General features: G+C 41.1%; 1 protein-coding gene across 12 annotated transcripts in view; it reads right to left on the reverse strand.

Moving 5' to 3' along the window:
• The window catches only part of ENPP2 (ectonucleotide pyrophosphatase/phosphodiesterase 2), a 101,914-nt gene that overhangs the window by 29,774 nt on the left and 51,115 nt on the right, over positions 1-21,025 (reverse strand). For all 12 annotated transcript variants that reach the window (XM_087962143.1, XM_087962142.1, XM_087962140.1 and 9 more), the window contains 9 exons: positions 20,538-20,693; positions 18,145-18,270; positions 14,479-14,539; positions 13,485-13,582; positions 11,859-11,938; positions 10,848-10,967; positions 9,075-9,130; positions 6,539-6,604; positions 4,088-4,160 (listed from right to left, as the gene is read on the reverse strand). In XM_087962143.1, the coding sequence (XP_087818269.1) occupies positions 4,088-4,160; positions 6,539-6,604; positions 9,075-9,130; positions 10,848-10,967; positions 11,859-11,938; positions 13,485-13,582; positions 14,479-14,522 (537 nt within the window). In that variant the 5' untranslated portion in view covers positions 14,523-14,539; positions 18,145-18,270; positions 20,538-20,693. The remainder of the gene's footprint in view (positions 1-4,087; positions 4,161-6,538; positions 6,605-9,074; positions 9,131-10,847; positions 10,968-11,858; positions 11,939-13,484; positions 13,583-14,478; positions 14,540-18,144; positions 18,271-20,537; positions 20,694-21,025) is intronic.

Below are 21,025 nucleotides of genomic sequence, written 5' to 3' on the forward strand. Positions count from 1 at the left end.
GGGGCAGGGGGATAAGCTGCCCAAGTAAATCAATTTACCAACGGAAGTCAGCCTATCATGTAGAAAGTGCTCTCCTTGTGAGTCAGTGCAGTACAGTGAGCTGAATACTAAATATAAACAGAAGAGATCAAACTTCAAATCTTGATCTCAGTAGGGAGGCACAACTCATTACTAAGGAGGTCAGAAGGGAAAAGAAACTCTCATATTCAATATTTTGACTTAGTTGGCCAACCTGGAGCCTGGCCCAGGCCACTGGACTTCATTAACTCCAATCAGCATGGCCAAGACTAAGTTGAGAAGTCAGTATCATTGTCTATTAAAATCAAAGCTAATCTTGCAGCCGTGTTAATTCTACTTTACATTCCTCTTGGAATGGAGGGTCCCTCTTGGTCTCTTGAGCTTGGTTGCTTTCCCCCAGACGTCTTATTACCCAAACCAAGTAACATCATCAGTGCTAGTCTGGTTTGGGTAGTGAAACACCTGTAAGGAAACAACCAAGCTCAGAGAACACCAAAGGACCCCATGTTTCAACCCTGAGCTACAAATATTCTCCTTTATTGGTCCTCTTGGAATGACTTTGTAAATTATCTTCTGAAGCAAGAGTGAGGACCTGTGGATCTCCATATATTACTGAACCCCAAACCTCATCAACTGTCTTGGCAACATTTCTTGTCTGGCAATATGTGGAGGACAACTCTTTTAACCAGCCTAATTTTCCGTGGGGGATGAGGGGTACTGTTTTGTTGTGGTTGCCCTTGTTACAGCATTTTTAAAAAAAAAAAAGGATTAGAGGGTAAATGCATTCTGCAGATGACAATCTTCTGCAGATGATAATTTTTCAAGTGAAGATTACATTTATTTCATTTGAAATTTATGGTTTATGATTCCTGCTACAAACACCATCAAAGGTAACCATTAAGAACATATAGATAGCAAAATACAAACAAAACATTGCTACAAGCCATATCCTGAAACTATACCCACAATGCACATACACACACAGTAGTAACCATCCTAGCAATAATTACATGCGATCTTCTTCACCTACAATTCTGGATAGGTGGCATTTCTTCATCTTAACACCCAAATCACTCTAAAGTTTAACCTGTAATGGACTTTTAAAGCCTTGTGTATATTTTCCTCTGCCTATTAATAATAATCCTAATAACTTATACCCTAATAATCTGAACTTCTATAGTGATGCAGTAAAAAAAACTCATGTTAACTATGATATGACTACGCTTCGAGTTCACAACATGGTTACAGTATTTATACAGTTCCTAAACTAATAAAAATATAAAAACACATTGAAAATTGTAAAATATTTCATAATTACCATTTTAACCTAATATAGATGCTATTTTAGCTTGCTTTCACATTACAAGAGATTTTTCACATCAGGAGAAATTTTAGGGGTCATAATCAATTAATATGACCTCAATTGGGTACAAAAATAATTATTTAAGGAATTGGGAGTTGGAGTCTTCTAAAATTTGTTTCCCAGTTCTATTGATTAAGCATCTTAACTTCTAATAACGTTTTGCCAGCTCAAAACAAATAGGTGGAATAGGGTTAGGAAAGAGGAAATAATTGCTTTTGATTGTCAAATGACAATATTATTGATGCTTGAAAAGGGTCGAGATGATCTCCACAGTAGGAGGACACTTCCGCAACAGCGAGGATGAGGTCTATAGACAATTCCAGCTCTAAATTTAGCGATATTGTTTTGTTCCCGGACTACCTGAGTTTTTTTCCCCTCTTTCTGCTAAGAGTTTCCTGATATATTTACAGTTCCTTATATTCTTTCAAAGAATCATGTCCAGATGTAAATCAGAACATCTGTGCAATTTCCACAGAAAGGCTAATTTCTATAAAGGTTCATAAAGAAACTTGAAGCCAAACCTATTGTGATATACGAGGTGAATATTTATTTAATTTGATTTGTCAATCACTTACAAGATAATAGGTATAAGAATAAACATAGTTATGAAACATGAAATGGATACATATAAGAAAAATAAAAGAAACAATAGGACAGGGATGGTAGGCACATTGGTGCGCTTATGCACGCCCCCTACATATGTCTCTTCTCCATTTTCTCTCAAGGGAAACAACAGCTTTATGAGTTGAGGGCTGAACACTTCAGTGAGGAGAAGGGAATTATGTACCTTTATCTCTGCCCCAGACAAATAATTGCAACTGTTCCATGTTGCTTCTGATTCTTATCTGACCTTCAGTCACTATGATACCAATTGCAGGGAATAATCTAATTTGGGACTAATCAAAGCAGGGCTTGATAGACTGCAGCTGGACTTCACTGCCAAATAAAATAAGTTGCAAAAGCCAAAACTTGTTTTCACAAATCTGCACCTTGGGAGGAGAATTTACTGTCCCCATCTCCAAGGCTGATGCTCAAAAAGGGTGGAGATGACCTCTACAGCAAGATGACTCTTCTACAACATTGAGAATGAGGCCTGTAGCCAATTCCAGCTCTAAATTTAGCACTATTATTTTGGTTCTGGACTCCCAAAATATACTGAGAGCTGCAGAATCGAGTGTTGCAATAACCAGCTGGGGACTCCCAAGAGCCAAAGATATAAGAGATAGATCCCTCAAGGGCTATCAATAACCGTAGTGGCCAGGAAAGAGCAGAAGCTGACATCCAATACATCTGCAGAGTACAGATCTGAAGAAGGGTGTTGTGCCGTAAATGTTCTACAGTCTTGGAATAAAATCAGGAAACTTGGATTTAAATAATATAATTACATTAAGATTTTTGAATTGCGTTGCTGAAGAAATCAATCCTCTCCTTGTCTTCAGATATAGACTTCTTAAAAGCCATTTCTTTATCCAAGAGTGAAACTGTGGATAAAACGCTTGCCACACTCTGATTAACCTTAATAGGCCCATCAGCAGAGGCATAAAATTGTTTTCAATGGTGGCAGGGATCCACCAGTTTAGCAATCTCAGCCTGGAGCCACAACCCAACACTGATCTATTCTTTCCACGTTCTCCCAACCCTGTTGGAGCTGTTTGTTTAAGCAGTTCTTATGTGGCTGGGAGAATATTCCCTCAGAGTCTATGATCAAAGGTTAACTGTGTAGATCTTCCCTGTGGAACAGCACTTTATTAGGACGTGAGGTAACAGAATAATTAACCTCTGTGCTTGGAACTTGGAAAAGTTTTTTTCTCAAACTTCACATTGGCCCTGGATTCACGGGGAAGGAAAAGGAAGACAGTATTACGGTTTCAGAGAATTCCTTGCCCCAAAGCCAGTGCCAGAGTTCAGCGTGAATTAGGTCTCTGCCCTAGATTTCAAGGCCAAAGTACAGGATCAACATAATGTATAATTGGGCCTCAGTCACTCAAGTGGTTTGATTACATCTATGGATTTTAACTGGAGGGAGATTCCACACAGCCCATTTAGTGATCATGCAATCTTCCTTCTATGCTTTAAAGCAACATTTCTCGATTTCAGCAATGTTAAGATAGGCGGATTTCAGTCAGCATGGAGAATTCTGGGAGTTGAAGTCCACCTGTTTTTAAGTTGCTCAAGTTGAGAAACTCTGCTTTGTATTATCCTTATTTCTACCCTAGTGGCCAACATCATTGACTAAAGGCTGAAGTTAAATAAGCCTCTTGACTGAGCACATCATGCAGAAAGCAAATGTGGCATAAACAATTTGTGTGAAATTACTGAATTGTTACAAAACGTGGAAAAAATGCTCCTTTCACACCACAATGCTTTAAAAAAAAATTAGTCAACCTTGATTATATCTAAGAGTAGACCTGCAAATCCTAGCTCTGTCAATACATACATATACACAGCCACACATACAGAGACACAGATCGCCAGTCCCTGAAACTTTAAGCGGATGGATAATGTTATTAACAGTTTAATACTCTCTATAAATGTAGTGTCTATATTTTTCAGCTGGTCCTATTTCCTTTGGAGGCTTATGGAGGGGAACAATTAACTAGCTTTAAACCAGTTGACTCAGGACTAGCAATACAGGTTCATGTGAATATGGCAAAACCAGGTATCAGATTTGCATTCCACTTATGGGCAAAGATGAACTGTACTAACCTCAGAATTAAATGGACCATATCGGTGGCCAGCCATATCTGGTTGGTCAGAATAGAATGCATATGCGTAAGGCCTGAAAAGAAAGGCAGACATCAGCAAGTTTTATTTAGCATGCAATTCTCACTTTCCAATACTGCGATCCCCTAAAGTGATAAATTCATTCACCCTGTCCCTCTGAATAAAATGAATGGTTTCATTGTATTTAGAGATGGTGAAGAAATAAAAAATAAAATCCATATATCCAGTAAAATATTGCTGAAAACTTGCAACAAAGGTAAACGAAGCCTGTTGGCTGGAAATTAACAATAACAGTTCCAATCACGAGGATAAGCTTGCTTGATTTTGCATGACTCTGAGGGTGTCTGGTTGGGGTTTATGAGATCTCTGGGTTTTTATGACACTCTCTACTGCAGGGATGTCAAACTCGGTTTCATTGAGAACTGCATCAGGGTTGTGTTTGACACAGGGGGCCAAGATGGGCATGGCCAGAGTGGGCGTAGCCCAGCTCAATGTCAATCGTGTCGCGCGCCTGTGGTGGCCCGAATGCTCTGCCAGTGAAAATGGGCTCCCGAGCTCCGTTTTCGGCAGCGACAGCCTCCTGCGACCCTCTGCCAGCGAAAATGGAGCCCTCCTGAGCTCCGTTTTCTCTGGCAGAGGCACTGCTAGTTGGTCCTTCACTGTTTCCAGGGCAGCCCCACGGTCCAGATCTAAGCACCCTGTGGGCCGGATCTGGCTCTAGGTCCCTGAGTTTGACACCCCTGCTCTACTGGATCAATATTCAGCATTAGTTTTAGGAAATCCTGACTCTACTATCAGTCTGCCCTGACAGAATTCTAAGAACTTTTAGGATACAAACTGTGAGGTTTGTACATGCAAAGCTAGAGCCCACTAAATACTTGCTCCAGGCTTTGCTTGCAGAAGTCTCCTGTCAACTTGCTGAAACAGAACCAGAGATGCCTCTGACAGTAATCTCTCCTCAGGAGTTAAGATGCAAGCAACCAGATCCACATGTAATGAGTTCAAATTGAGTTGAATGCTTTATTTGGCCAATTGTGATTAGACACACACGGAATTTGTTTCTCTGGTACAGAAACTCTCAGTGTACATGCAAAGCAACAGAATAATAATACCAATAAAAGAGAGGAGTAAAGAAGATAATAAGTAGGATAAATAATAATACTACAGCCACACTAAATGGGTAAGTATCCATAGACATTAGTCAGCACTGTGAGAATTAGGAGTTCAGCAGAGTGATGGCATAAGGGAAAAAACTGTCCCTGTGTCTAGTTGTTGTGGCATATAATGCCCTATAGAGCCACGGTGGCACAGTGGTTAGAGTGCAGTACTGCAAGCTACTTCTGCTGTAGCCAGCTGCCTGCAATTTGGCAGTTCGAAACTCACCAGGCTCAAGGTTGACTCAGCCTTCCATCCTTCCGAGGTGAGTAAAATGAGGACCCAGATTGTTGGGGGCAATACGCGGACTCTGTAAACTGCTTAGAGAGGGCTGTAAAGCACTGCAAAGCGGTATATAAGTCTAAGTGCTATTGCTATAGCGCCATCCCAAGGGAAGGAGTTGAAACTGTTTATATCCAAAATGTGAGGGGGCTACAGAGTCCTCCTTCTGACCCACACAATATAACAGGTCTTCTATAGAAGGTTGACTACTTTATTGTATTGTATATATAATACAAGAAACTCCCCAGATTCCCTGCCCTTCCCTGGGAACAAACAGATAAAGTTCCATAGAATTTAATAGGAATTAGCACTAGGTCTCTTGCGGCTGAGCAATGACTCTAGGCTATGTCCCCACTTGATCCCTCCTTCTTGCCTGGATGGTAGTTTCCCAACCCCCAGGAGCATTCAGGACTTTCCCTTTCCTTTTCACTTTGCTGGGATGAGGCAAAGCTGGGTTATCGTGGCAGAATGGGAGCAAGTTCAGGCAGGGTTCTGACCTTGTATACACTCTTGTTTATGGAAAAAACAAAAACAAAGAATCAAAAAGTTGCCACTTCATATATTTTCCAGTGATGAAACAATTTAGTGTTCTATTTTGTAACTTCATTAAAACATTAGAAAGTATGCCAAAAGAGGCACAAGCTCTTGGGAAAACATTTAATAATTATCTTTAAAAGATGGGAAAAGGCTATAATTGTTCCTTCTTGGACTCTTCCCTCAGAGCAAAATATGATGCCATGTATTCTCAATTACCCAATTAAAAAAATCTTGATAACTGCCCAATTCTTAGATTATTACTCTAAATAGGAACAATGGAAAACCAATATATCAACAGTTTCAACCCATGTAATTAAATTTCCCCAGTACAACATATACATCATTAGCTCATCAAGCAAACATATATGTCTCATCAAAATTCAATTTCTACCAAAGGTATCAATTACACAGTCATTGCATTGCTATGAAAGTAAGGGAGGAGCCAGAGAAAAGACCAACCTTTCAGTGTCTGCCATAGCTAGCCACTGCAGTATGGTTAATACTCTCCGTTCATAAGGGATCACGCTAAATCAAAACAGACAGAAAAAGAATGAAACCTCAGCTAGATTATTAATTTCTTAGGGTCTTACAGAGTTTGTCATTAGGATCAGGTGTTCCATTGATGAACTTCACATGGTGATTCTTCTTTAAGCCATATTTACCTCAGAAATGTCTGCCTATTACAAATCAGCTTAGCTGAATTGCCTCCTCAACACCAAATCCCAGGAATCATGGTTACTAAATGCTCAGCTTAAAAATACGTCTTTCTTTTCTTCAGAAAATTAAATGTGGAAGAATGACCATAGTCCCTGCTAGTTGGCAAACTTTCTTCTCTACTGTGTGAAGTTTGATGGGATTATTAAAGTGTCATGTTGAAAAATGAATAGGATTTTTGTTTTAATCAAGAGAGACCATATTATATTAAATATTATATTAATATTAAAACTGTTGTGGTCCACCGGCTGTCTGTGGAGCTGGCAGCAGAGTCGGACAGTGGGGAGGAACATGGGCCAGTCCGGGAGTCTGGGGAGGGCCCAGACGAGGGATCTGCGCCTGACACAGAGATGGGGCCAGGGCCATCTGAGAGTTATGTGCTGACTCCAGAGCCTCCAGAATCTGACATCAGCGAGGCAGAGGAACAGGGGGAGCCTGTTCTCAGTGCGTGCGTGCACAGAGCTGCCAGAAGGCAAGAACAGTTAAGACAAAAGGGGCAACTTGGGAGTAAGGCTTGGAGATGATTGGCCTCTCCCATAAGACATAAAGGAAGAGCAAAGGGACATGAGTCTTTGCAGGAAGCAACTTTGTTTGTTCTGGTTGGTTTAAAATCTGAAGCGTTGACTTTGTGCTCCATTTGGCCTTGTACAGCTAATTGACAATTTAGTCATTGGCAACATTTCAAGGGAGATAAAGATGGGTGCTTATCAGCCTTATCTAAAAAAAAAACTGTGGTAGACTTCTGTTGGGACTATTCACAAACTATTTGGGACTCATTACGGGCTGTGAATGCATATAATTCACAGCCATTGAAATAAAAAGAGGGTTTTGGGGACTAAGCGTGTGATTGATACTGTCTCAGGAAGCCTTGGTCAGAACAAAAACTGTGTCAAGCCAAGTGGTGGGAAATTCATGATAAATACATGAAAGCATTTCCTTAAGAACATGTAGTTCAACAAATGAAATGTAACTCAACAACTGAACTTCGCTTTGCTATGATGTTTTAGCAGCTGTCAGCATAATAGCTTTAATTTAAAAGGAGAAATAACACACATTCACAGTGAATAAAACTATCAATGTCTACTTGGTATTGTGGCTAGATACTCCCTTCAGCATGACATATCGGTGGCTAAGTAACATGCCACAACAAGAGCATGCTGTTTTTACATACAGATACTCCTTGACTTGTGACCGGAGTCAAAATTATAACAGACTCCCCCCCCAAAAAAATATACTTACAATCTGGATTTGAAGTCCAATGGCCTCTCCACTTGGTGGGAGGTCACATGATCACATTTTGAATGCTTGGCAAACAGCCTGCATTTAGGACTCTTTGCAGCATTCTGCAGTCATGTGACTACCATTTATCATTTTTCTCAAAACCGGCATTTATTTCCGGCTTTGGACAAAAAAACATTCATGGCAGAAAATGGTTTGCTTAACAACCGCAGCATTCAGTTAACTCAGGGTCTCCAACCTTAGCAACTTTAAGATTTGTGGACTTCAATTCCCAGAATCCCTCAGCCAGCTTTGCTGGCTGAGGAATTCTGGGAGTTGAAGTCCACAAGTCTTAAAGTTGCTAAGGTTGGAGACCACTGAGTTAACTATCATCGTTACTTGGTTAAAGATCACCGCAAAATATCGTAAAATAGAGTTAGTCATGGGATGTCCCATTTAACGACCGGCATGATTTACAAACATAATTCTGGATATAAGTCATAAGTCAGGGACTACTGTATTCATGTCTTCCTTTTATTCATGCACCAGTAATGCCAGATGATATTGGTTGATACAGCAGAGTAAGGTAGATTAGGTACTGTGACAAAGTACTTGTAAGTGAAGGCTGGATAATATCTTTACAACCGGAAGACACACATAATATTTTCATGATTGTAGTTACACTTTTACAAACTTGTAGAAAAACAAGCTATCTCACTCCAACCAACACTGTAGACCACTGATATCTCATTCCTCGGTCAATTGATTCCTGAAAGAATGTTCAATTAAGCATTGCAGAAAAACACTATGAAACTAACTAGGTATTAAAAAGTAACAAAAGGAACACATTCTAAATATAATTTAATCTCTTATAAAGAAGCAAGAAAAGAGCAGAAAATGTGCTGGAAAAGCCATTAACAGGTAGGCCAAGGAAATCCATTTCAACTTCATTTGAGAATTAAGCCCTGTTCACGTAAGAACATTTCCCTGCCTTTAGGATTGTAGCTTTGTTACTAAAACTCTTTTATGTATGAATTTTCACTATCTAAAAACCAACACTTACTTTGACCAAAAGAATGTTCCAGCTTTCACTCCTTGCTTAGCAGCAGTAATCCATATCTAAGGAGGAAAATATAATCAGATTACAATGGCTCAAAATGTCTGTGTTATAAAGACAAACTTTCCTACAGTAAAAAGGTTTTTAAAAACCAACTAAAATGTTGGTTTCTAGGACCGCTCCTAAGAATTTAAGCATTTGGATCTGAGAATTATATAACACTGGTCAAATTCCTAGAAGGGTTTAGAACAAGTAGTTCAGATAAGAAATAGAACATAAAGTCCAAGAATAAAGCTACACAAAATATATAAAGGGAAACTCAAGCAGTCTCAAGTTATTTTCAATCTGAGAGGATCAGAAGATCCTCTTAGTAAGAGGTACTAAGTAAGGATCCTTACTGAAAAGACCGGATTGAATAGAAAAATAATAACAATGGCTCTAGAAATAGCTTGAGCAAGGCTATCTAAACCAGCTATCCCTAATTATGGATAGGATAATTATGTCTCTGTAAACAATATTGGTAGAGATGCATATCAGTCATGACCCGAAGGGATTCTTTTGGTTGATAGTAATTTGTTGATCTTTCCAAGTGAGCTCTTTTCCTCTAGGTGTACCTGTTCATATACACTGGAAAAATGTCTTTTATGGATAAATATACAGACACACACCCACATCTTTTGACAAGTAGAAATCTTCAAAGCAGCTATATTGTCTCTTCAAAGGACAAGGCTCCTTAATGTTCACACAGCCTGTTCAGAAGACGCTCTGAAGTGACCTTCAGAGGCTTCTGTACAATATTAATCATATCTACCTTATTAAATAGAATGCATAAGATTATTTAAGACTACCCTCAAAGAGCGGGGAAATATCACCAAATGAGGTTAAAAAAAAATCCTGTTCAATATGCAGCTTCCTACTTGGTCTGTCCAGAATTGACAAATCCAGTTGAAGACAATCCTGGAGTTTCGACACGAAGGCCCTTTGTAAACGTGTGTATTTTAATGAATACCTTTAATGAATAGTCAAGGACCATTTTAAAAGTCATTTCATAAGTCTAGAGAAAGACACGGCTGCTTTAATCATTCACAGGTTTTACATAACCCAGGGCTGTGGTGGCTAAACTTTTTCCGCTCCTGTGCTGATAATTGCGTGTGTGCTCGTTTGCATGCACTCATGTGCCAGCACCCAGAAGGCAGTGCGTGCTGAGCCCCCACGACGGCCCCTGTGCATGTGCACGCGAGCCCCCCCTTGTGCGTCGCGTGCCTGCGCATGCTCCCTCCTTGTGCACCGTGCACCTGTGCATGCATGCATGATTCCCCCCTCGCACGCTACGCATCTTTGAGCATGTACACATGCCTCCCTCCTCGCGCACCGCATCCGTGTGCATTTTCCCCTCGCATGCAGCATGCAGCAGTCTCCCGCACACACACCCTCTGCCCCCTGTGCTTATGTGCCAGATACCCAACAATCAGCTGTCGGGCGGCGGCGCACACACGCATGCGCAGTGGGGCTCTTCCGGACGACCTCTCACATGCCGGGGGAAATGGCTCTGCATTCCACTTCCGGCACGCGTGGCATAGGTTCACCAACACGGACCCAAGGTATATATGTAGCTGCCATGCTTCAAAAAGGAGCAGGGCCAAGACAAAAAGAAGAGAGAGAAAAGTAGCATTGATTGAATTAACTACTGACTGAAATTAATGGCATGTAAAAGAGCAAAAGCAACTAGCTAAGATATTTAACCATAATGGACCAAAGTCAAATAAAACTGACACTTACCGGTTGACCTCCCCACCATCGGTGATTGAATTTCTCTCTTCCTCGAAGGTTAAAAATAGCATCAAACACAGGGTCATACATTGAATTTCCAATGATTCCATGAGATTCAGGGTACAGTCCCTTTGAGCAAAAGTAAATTCGTAAATCAGATCAGATCACATTTTATTACCTGGAATTCATAACATCTATTTCATATTGTGGCTGTCTTCATTTTGGGTCTAAACTTGCTACTGAAGCTTCCACTTAGAGCAGAGGTCTCATTCTCGTGGCCCATGGGCCAATTGCGGCCTGCAGGATGATATCCTGTGGCCCCCACCGTGATATGAAAGTATAATATTAGTGCATTCTCCATGCGTCGCTAGCTGGCTAAACACTTCTATGTGCGGCCCAGCCTCACCCAGACTCTGCCTCCAGCGGCCCCCAGGTAAATTGTGTTTGAGACCCCTGACTTAGAGTCAAAGATAATTCTGTGCGGTCCTTGGTGTTCCTTGAGCATTGGTTGTTTTCTTGCAGGCATTTCATCATCAAACTAGGTAACATCATTAGTGCTACTAGACATGAAATGTCTGCAAGAAAACCAGCAAATTTAGAAAGCACCAAGGACCTTACATCTCAATCCTGAGCTACAAACATTCTCTTCTAAAGATTATTCTGACAAAATTTCCCAAGGCAAAACCCTCTAGATTTGGGGTTTCAGTTCCATAATCAGCAGCCAGCATGAATAGGATGGAGCTGAAGATACATTATACTTGAGGGAACCACAACTTTAAGCCACAAGTCAAGATATAATTCAATGATTAGAGTCTGTCTTTTCTCAACTCTTCCCAGATTACATAATTGTCATTATTTCACTGCCCCACGAATATAAATGGCCATCCTCAAATTAATGAGCTGTTTTCCTCCAGTTCAAAAGAGGTAATATATTCAAGAGTCTTAATGTCCCAGCCATGCTTAAATATATATTTTTAAATATATATTTTATGTGTATGCATAAAGAAAAAGAAAACTTACCGTTGCCAGAGTGTACAAGTTTGGGAAGGTTTTGGTTGGATAGACAGGTCTCATGTAGGGGGCATGAGTTCCACAGGATCCTGAAAACAACATGGTTCAATTCATCCAAGATGCTAAATCTTAAAACTGAGTTAACCATAGATAGTATAACAAACGATATAACAAACTAAACTTATTGTTATTTAATGTAACAGTTTGATTCACATAGTATAAAAAGAGAATGGATGGATTCCCACAAATTATTCAATTCAGTTCCTCTAATATATTGACTCTGCCAACATGCAGTATGGTTAAGAGGATAGCTCATTTCTTCGGCACCATAAAAAACAACATTCAAACAAGGGAAGATGTGTATCCTAGAGTAAAAACAGTTCATTTCTTGAAGATGACCACATTCTACATCTGGTCAAATTTTAACCCATGGAGTATAATTGCAATGAAGTTTTTTAAAAAATGCCTCATTCTATTAAGTATAAAAATTCAAACATTTCCAGAGACATTGAACACATTCTCATATTTGGACACATCTATAAAGCTGGAAATATCATGTTTGCCAGCGGTGGTATTCAGCAGGGTTTGACCCAGTTCTGGAGAACCAGTAGAGAAAATTTTGAGTAGTTTGGAGAACTGGCAAATACCACCCTCTGACTGGAGATTTTACAGTATCCTTCCCCTGCCACGCCCACCAAGCCACGCCCACAGAACCAGTAGTAAAAAAAAATGAATCCCACCACTGACATCTGCTTTGAACAGTGGAAAGCTTTTATGGCATTCCTCGCCAAGATGTCAACACCACATTGAACTGTTGATAAATTCAATGTTATGTTTGCTGCTTGCTTTGAACCACACAACACAAAGTATGACATTTTTCACAAGAACTAAACAAAACCATGCAAAAATTTGAGTTATAATTGATATATATACACACACACACACATATATATGAATGTATGTACATCTACCTACCTACCTACCTATATCTATATCTATCCATCCATCCATCTATTATCTATCTAAGTCTGTATTCCTTGGAATTTGCTCTGAAAATATATAGAATTTTATCTATTCATTTACTTCTCAGTAAATACCTCTCAAGACAGGCTGTTATAAATTTTCATCCTATGCTAACCTGATGCCTATGCGAAATAGAACATTTCTTTCATTCAATTGGTCACACAGACAGCCAGACGTTTAGATTGGATTTAGCATTTTTATTCACATATCAAGTCCTTGCCAAGGAGCTGGGATAGGCAGTTATGTCAAGGCTTGATGGTGTTAAAGATATTGCCACAGAACGTAAGCTGTTCTAAGTAAAGCTGCCTTTTGCAATTGACTGGTTTTGTCAATTTGTCGATGGTGCTGAAGTGATGCTGCAGATATGTAGAGGTTGACTCCAAGGCTTCCATCACTATGGATTCTATCTTTGCTTTTTTGCCATAATCTTTCCATTTCTACTTTGAATTTTGTGAGGATGATGATGATTTCTGTTCCCATCCAAACACTAATGGAGCCCTACCCTCTTTATTGTATGGGTTCAAGCAAAGTTGGCCAACCCAAATCAGCAGAAGTCATGGCCAGTCAATAGCTTCACCATTCTGAGATATATGTTCAAGTATGTCCACTTACTTAGCTTCTCAATATTGCGCATCACTTTTTCACCTTTCTTCATGTACGACGCACGGAAACCATCCACAGAGAAAATGATCAGCGGAGGGTGACGAAAACTAAAGGATAAAGATAATTTAGTAAACCGGTAGAACGGACTGCAGTAAGAGCTTGCAAGAGAGAACAAATGCAATCCAATTTAGCAAAAGTTTTAAAAAGGTTTCCTAGGTATTTTCATCTGGGATCCAGATGCTAATATGCTATACACATTCCCAAGAAAAAAGTCCTATGGTCTTTTGATCAGCATCTCTTGCTCCTTATTGAGTCGGACATCAACTTTTGAAAGGATATAGGTATATTTAACATAGGAGTGGTGCAGTGGTCCGTTCTATCCAGCTCTACCATTGTTCCCACACCTTATGAAATATTGAAGATAGATTAAAGATGGATAGTTATCAAATATAAGTAACAGATAAAATAAGAATGTAATTACGCATCAATCAATACCTGTAAATAGACCATGAATTATTGTTATACGATAAGCAAATTGCTGTTATTGAGTGATATATTTTTTATGTTTTTAATGTAGTAAAAGTTCAATAAAGTTTATTATAAAAAAAGGAGTGGTGCGGTGATCTAGAGGTGTAGCTCTCGCCTCCCAATCAGGAGGCTGTGAGTTTGGTCCTAGGTTGAGGCACATATTTCTCTCTCTGGAGCATTCTTGAGAATATAGCTGCTGAACCAAACTCCACATTGGCAACAGAAAGGGCATCTGGCCATTAAAACATACAGCTAGTTCCATTCAGTTGCCCAGACTTCACCCCGCAAGGGATTATGAGGTCATTAAATGAAGATGGTGACGATAAATATATTTAACTTCATGCTGATTTCTGTGGATCAGGCAATGCCAAAGTTAAAGAAGTCACACAACACACAACTGATTTGGCAATCAGGAGAAGCCAAAACAGTGGTTTTTTTTTTAATTTCATTCAAGTAAGTAAAGAAAAGAACCTACCCTGCTGGGCATTCTGGAGTCCGAATATCCTCACAATCATCCATGACCCAGGGAGTGTCTCCTAAAAGAAAACACGTGTCATGTGAAGTTGGGTTAGGTTTCAACAATGTCCTATCCTGTGCATTACGATTGCCTAGATTTATTCTCAAGTAAACAGACATTGGATTGCAACAACAAGACTCCTCTGCATTTCCAATGTTAGCTCAAGTCCCAGTGGTATCTGGAGCTGACCATGTACATACCAACAAAAATTTTTGATGTCTACCAGTTTCCTCCCTACCTAATTTTTAAAGTTTATTTTCATTTTTTTTAAAAAAATAATTGGAAATATGCATGCCAAAAAGTCAAGTGCCAGTTTCAAACCAAGCTGGCATTTCTAGCGATGTTTCTGGATTCCAAAAAGGTTGATGTTGCAATCTGATGGTTAATGTCAGGCGCAAAGAATCAAGACCACACATTAAGCTCCAGTTAAGATGATTTATTGCTCATGCCTATACACTCAAATATCTAGTTGGTGCTAAATAAGAGTTAATGGAATTCAAGCAGCATTGGACATAGAACATTTTTGGGAACATAATGACCCCAGGCTGATTACTCTCTTGACTCTGCCCCCCACCCCGGGCTCACCTGCCCTTCTCCTATAGTTACTTTGCTTTCCGGTAGAAGGGTGGCTTCTGGCTGGCCATAGCTTTCACAACTACTGTCTTTTGAGAGGGACCACAACATGATCCCATAAATCCCAAGATGCCCATAAGTCCCCCCAAATTTGGAAACTAGGCAAACATATCTAGGAGGAAGACACGTTGTATTTGCTAAGCACTCTTGCTGGCTTGTGAATTACTCAGAACCTATGAATTGTAATTTAGTGTATCTGCACGTCAGGTGACCATGCCCTGTTCAACAAATCATGAGGTAAAAAAATCTTGACTTGGTGAGATATGTGAGCTGAGCTGTTCCCTAATGTACGCTTACTCTAATTTGGCTCTCAGGGCCAAGCTTCAACATCAAGAAATCTGAGCTGTTTAAAAATTATGTACTGTATTTTTCGGAGTATAAGATGCATTTTTTCCACCGCTAAAAGTGGATGGAAATGTCTGTCTTATACAGTGAATGTTGCCGAAGCCCCGCCTACCCGCCGGCCCCCACCCTTTGGCCTCTGCCTCCCAGCAATTTGCCTCCTTGCAGCAAACAGCCTGTTTCAGCTTCAGCACAGCCTGATTAGCACAAGCAGCTGATTGACCTCCCAACGATCAGCTGTTTCAGGCTGCAGGGATTGCCATTGCCTTATTGCTGCCTATGCACACCCCATTTTCGGCCTCTGTGTTCCATTTTTGGCTTCCGCACACCCCATTTTCCTCCCGTTCTGATCCCCACTGCCCGGAACAGGCCAAAAATGGGGTGCGCAGAGGCAGCAATAGGCTATGGCAATCCCTGCAGCCTGAAACAGCTGATCCTCGGGAGGCCGATCCAACCGACAATCAGCTGCTTGTGCTAATCAGGCTGTGCTGAAGCTGACCAGGCTGTTTGCTGTTTGTTTGCTGCAAAAAGGCAAATTTCTGGGAGGCAGAGGCAGATTTTTTTTCTTGTTTTCCTCCCCCAAAGTTAGGTGCGTCTTATACTTCGGAATGTCTTATACTCTGAAAAACACAGTAATTTGTAAACACAGTCTGCAAGCATATATGTATCAGATGCATTCGCACTATTAATGCCACTCTGAAGCAAATTCTGGGAGCAGAATAGCTGTCCCCATGTCCACCTCATCCTTGCCTTTTAATGCTACAGCTTCCAATACCTTGCCTGAAGAGAACAGTGTTGCGAGATGCAAACTTGGCCCTTGATTACGTCAATTACAGAAAATAAAATCCTCAATTCTCTCCGTTTAACAGCAAATGCAAAACAAACTCCCAAAGTTAATATTACCAGTGGAAACAACTTTTGAAGGGGTAGCTATGTTTGTTGGTTGCAGCAAGGACAGAGAAAGCCTTGTGGCACTTACAGACTGATAGATTTGTTATGACACAAGCTGTCATGGACTAGCTTTTATGGAGCCACAGCCATGTTTTAGCAACAGAAGTCCATTTTTGCATGATAGAGGATGCAGAACAGAAATTTGAATTAGTAGAGTTAGGAAAAAGGCACCTTTCTGGATTCAAATAAGAGACAAAAATAGATGCATTTACAACCGTGGTTTTTTTTAAAGAGATAAAGTTCAAAAGGTATTCAGTAGTAGAACATTGACTATTTCAAAATAAAAGAGCTTGGCTTGCATAACAAGCAACTAAAATGGTCAGGCAATGTTTAAAGAGTAATGTTTGAAGACCTTTCATGTGGCTCTTGAATAGGAGAAACGACTGAAGAGGTAATACATATTTTTCTCTGAAATAATGTATTATTTTAATGAAGACCCAGTTGGGTAAGGTGCTGGAATAGGAAAAGGGGAAACTAAGTTCTAATCCCGGCTTAGACATGGAAACCAGTTTGGGTGACTCGGGGCGAGTCGCTTTCTATCCTCCTTAGATGTTTCTGAAAATTTTGCCATCAAAACTGCATGGAGCCACTTACATTCCTTTTGGTTAGGGCTAAGTTATGGAATCTTTCCTCTATTCCAGGGTTGTCAAATTCAAGGCCCAAGGGCTGGATGAAATGCCTAGGGTGCTTAGATCTAGCCTGCGGAGTCACCTTGGAAACAGCGAAGGACTGGACCACGGTGCCTGTGCCAGTGAAAACGGAGCTTGGCCCACCCAGGCTCTGTTTTTGGCCATGACGGCCTCCTGCAGCCCTCTGCCAGCGAAAATGGAGCTTGAGGAGGCCGTGTGTGGCCACACTGAGCTCCATCTTTGCTGGCAGAGGGCTGCAGGAGGCTGTCGTGACCAAAAAAAGGAGCCTCGCCGAGGGACATTGAGCTGGCTTCCCTGGCTACACTCCCTGGCCAGCCCCACCCCCAACCCCCTGAGGTAAAACACAGTCCTCATGCGGCTCTCAATGGAATCGAGTTTGACATCCCTAGTCCACTCCATCCATTTCTCAACACAGGCCCTTGACCAAAAATAAATAACTTAACCAAGACTGAGGGAGTTAACCCATAGGTAGTAGTAGAAAAGCTGTTTTGGTGGCAAAAAATCCAATATTACAGACTCCTTGGGGCAGTGCAGTGACTCAGTGGTTAAGATGCTGGGATTGTCAGGTAGAAAGCCAACAGCCCAGGTTTCAGACCCGAGCGTCACGTGACAGGGTGAGTTCCCATCCTCGCCCCAGCTCCTGCCAACCTAGCTGTTCGAAAGCATGCAAATGCGAGTAGATGAATAGGTACCACTTTGGTGGGGAGGAAACAGTACTCCATGATGTCATGCTGGTCACATGACCTCAGAAATGTCTTCAGACAGTGCTGGCTCAACGGCTCTTGAAATGGAGATGAGCAAAGCCCCCTATAGATGGCAACCACTAGCAGAGTAAAATCCACAGAGATTCCTTAAGAAGTTGGGCATTCACACTGCCACGTACTAAGTAAGAATTGTTGTGGTTATCACATTACATGCTTTAACAGGGTTGGCCTGATTTGTTTCCCTTTGCACAACAGTTGGTGTGACCATCCCTGCAGAACCAGTAGCTACAACACTTCAAAAAGCTTCTTGATATATAGGAAGAGAAAAAAATGGGAGGAAATACCTTTGCAAACCACTTGATAGTTACTACAGCAGTCTCCTCTTGATAAACAGTCTTCTGAGCAGTGGCAGGCATGATCTTCATTCCTGGTCTCTCCACAGCGCTCTTTGGTACATTCCCAACCACCGGCTTGTGTCATCACAAGGGCAGAAATGTTTTAAAAACAAAGCAGCATATTTTGAGGCAACAGAATGGCATTATAATCACTCAGTATCATCCGATACGTTCCCTGAAGTCTGTTGTGAACATTCCAAAAAGGCAGCCCAGAAGAAAAGGGCAGATCTACCAAGTTTACTTTTTAGACTATCTGCTGAATGATCATAGCATTGAAATACATCACCCTTTTCTCACAACTACCTATTTCCCTGAAACTAAGACCTATCCCGAAAATAAGACCTAGCATGTTTTTACACGTGCCTAATATAAGCCCTACCCCCCTCCCAAATAAGTCCTACTTAAGAGGTTGCACAGCTGGTTGCGTGCCTGTTTCATCTGGTTGCTCACGGTGCCATGGCCACAAGGGGGGAGTGGAGCTGCCTCACATGCCCTGCACTGGCTTACCTCAGGGCCCCCAGAGTCAGGCTATCCATGCCCCGACACCTGCCTTGTTGCGGCAGCCACAGCAACCATGTGCAGCAGGAGCTTATGTGGCCTCCAGCTCACTTCTTCTGCTTGCTCGCAGCTCCAATGGAGCAGGAGGCTGAACAGTGTGCTGGTGCCGCAACCATGAGGCAAGGCAGATGTCAGGGCATGGGTGGCCTGGCTGTGGGGGTCCTGAGGTAAGGCAGTGCAGGGCATGTGGGGCAGCTCCATCCCCCACCTCGTGTCGTGTCCATGTGGGATCCTGCTGGATGGGGCTACTGGAAATGCTGCCGTGAGGCGAGTCAAATATTGGGGCATTGGTGGCCTAGCTGTAGGGGTTAGACCCTGAGGTATGCAAGGTTCAGGGTGCATGGGGCAGCTCTACACACACACCCATCTTGTGGCAGTGGCATTGGCCTGCTGCGTGGCCTCCTGCCCCTCCGCAAGCAACTAGAAGTGGACCTCCCATACATGGGGGAAAAAAAAGAAGACACCCTCAAAAATAAGCCCTAGTGCATATTTTGGGGCCCAAAACAAAATAAGACCCGGTCTTATTTTCAACACGGGGTATAAATAATTCTTGGCTGAAAGAGTTTTTCATATTGGCTCCATATTTTCTAAACAGCGCTCTAAACTCCTGTTCAAGTCTGATTCTCTACATTTGGAAGGAAAAAAACCCAATGACCTCATTCAAACATTTCAGCTAGTCATTATGTGATTTAGAGTCTGTGATTTATGGTTGAGAATGCTTGACACCTAGCCAACATCTATGAAAAGTAACGTTAGAAGGAAAGTGAGCACAGGTGATCCTCAACTTATAACTGTTCGTTTAGTGACTGTCCGAAGTACGGTCTGAAATAAGTGACTTATGACCGTTTTTCACAAGACCATTGCCACATCCCCATGGTCACGTGACCAAAATTCAGAGCCTTGACAACTGCTTCATATTTAAGACGGTTGCCGGGTCCCAGGGTTATGTGACCTTCTGACAAGCAAAGTCAATGGGGAAACCAGATTCACTTCACAACCGTGTTATTAATTTAACAACTGTGGTGATTCACTTATTATCTGTGGTAAGAAAAGTAATAAAATGGGCAAAACTCACTTGACAACTGCCTCGCTTAGGGACAGAAATGTTGGGCTCAATTCTGGTCATAAGTTGTGGACTACCTATAATAGTTCTGCCTTTTTTTTTCTCCTTCTATGACAAAAATCTGACAAATTTGATCCACAAGATACTTAAACATATAGCAGAATTTGACAGGTGGTTAAACATTCATGCATGTAAATAAACCCATATTTACATACAAGGTAGTCCCAAGAATGAAAACTTATCGGTTCCATTTATCTATAAATCTTCCAAGTCAACACCATAAATTATTTAAGCCACATTTCTTTTAAGGAAAGGGTGGACGAGTATCACAAACACATCTACACTTGTAGCGTGATGACTCTACTTTTCATACAGATCTTCTCCTGTATGAAAAACGGATGGAACACTGGACAATGCAGGAAGATTATAAATGGATGAGGCCATCCCCTGGCCTCTGTAAAATATGTGTGAAGGAGCCACGACCATTCCCCAATAAATATCTTGTTTGGAATGCTCTAGCCTCTGTGTTTCATGCTCATCAAGTAATGTCTAGCCAAAATGATGGCAGAGCACTGTTTTCACTTTCCCCAATGGTCCTCGAATAGGACCAACAGTCATGCAAACAAGGTTAGAAAACATTGCTTGGTAAAAAAAAAAAAAAAGTCACAATAACTCTTCATTAGCATTGTTCTTCCTATGGACCAGAGAAGTTGCACCCTACCTGTCTTTAAACACAGTTCATCAAAGTCAACACAACAGCTGCTATAACTCTTGCACAGGTTGTCACAACGGCACAGTGGAGGCTCTGCTTCATCAAGTTCAAAGCATCGGTTTTTGCAGGAGCCATAAGTACTGATCAAGGGGGAATCTGATAAGACTGAATATGAGAGAAAGAGAGAGAGAGAGAGAGAAATACCACATCATAAGTTAAGTCATTATTGGTTGATCAAAGGTTATTCAAAGGAGGTTAACCGCTCAACTGCTTCATCCAAGAAAAATAAAAGTATATGGTAAAGAGAGCTAAGAAAAATAAAAGTATATGATGAAGAGAGCTAAGAGATAGATGCAAGAAAAAAAAATCAAAGAGTAGTATATCTCTCCAATCACTTTTCTTATCCTGGATTAACCTGTAATAAATAAAAGCTGTATATATTCTGTGCCAAAATAACATTCCACATATTGCATGAAAAACCCATATTTTGACCAAAG

This window comes from Notechis scutatus, chromosome 3 (assembly GCF_049901735.1).
Source record: "Notechis scutatus isolate UNSWTSFEM ecotype Mainland chromosome 3, rNotScu1.2, whole genome shotgun sequence".
Classification (NCBI taxonomy): Eukaryota; Metazoa; Chordata; class Lepidosauria; order Squamata; family Elapidae; genus Notechis; species Notechis scutatus.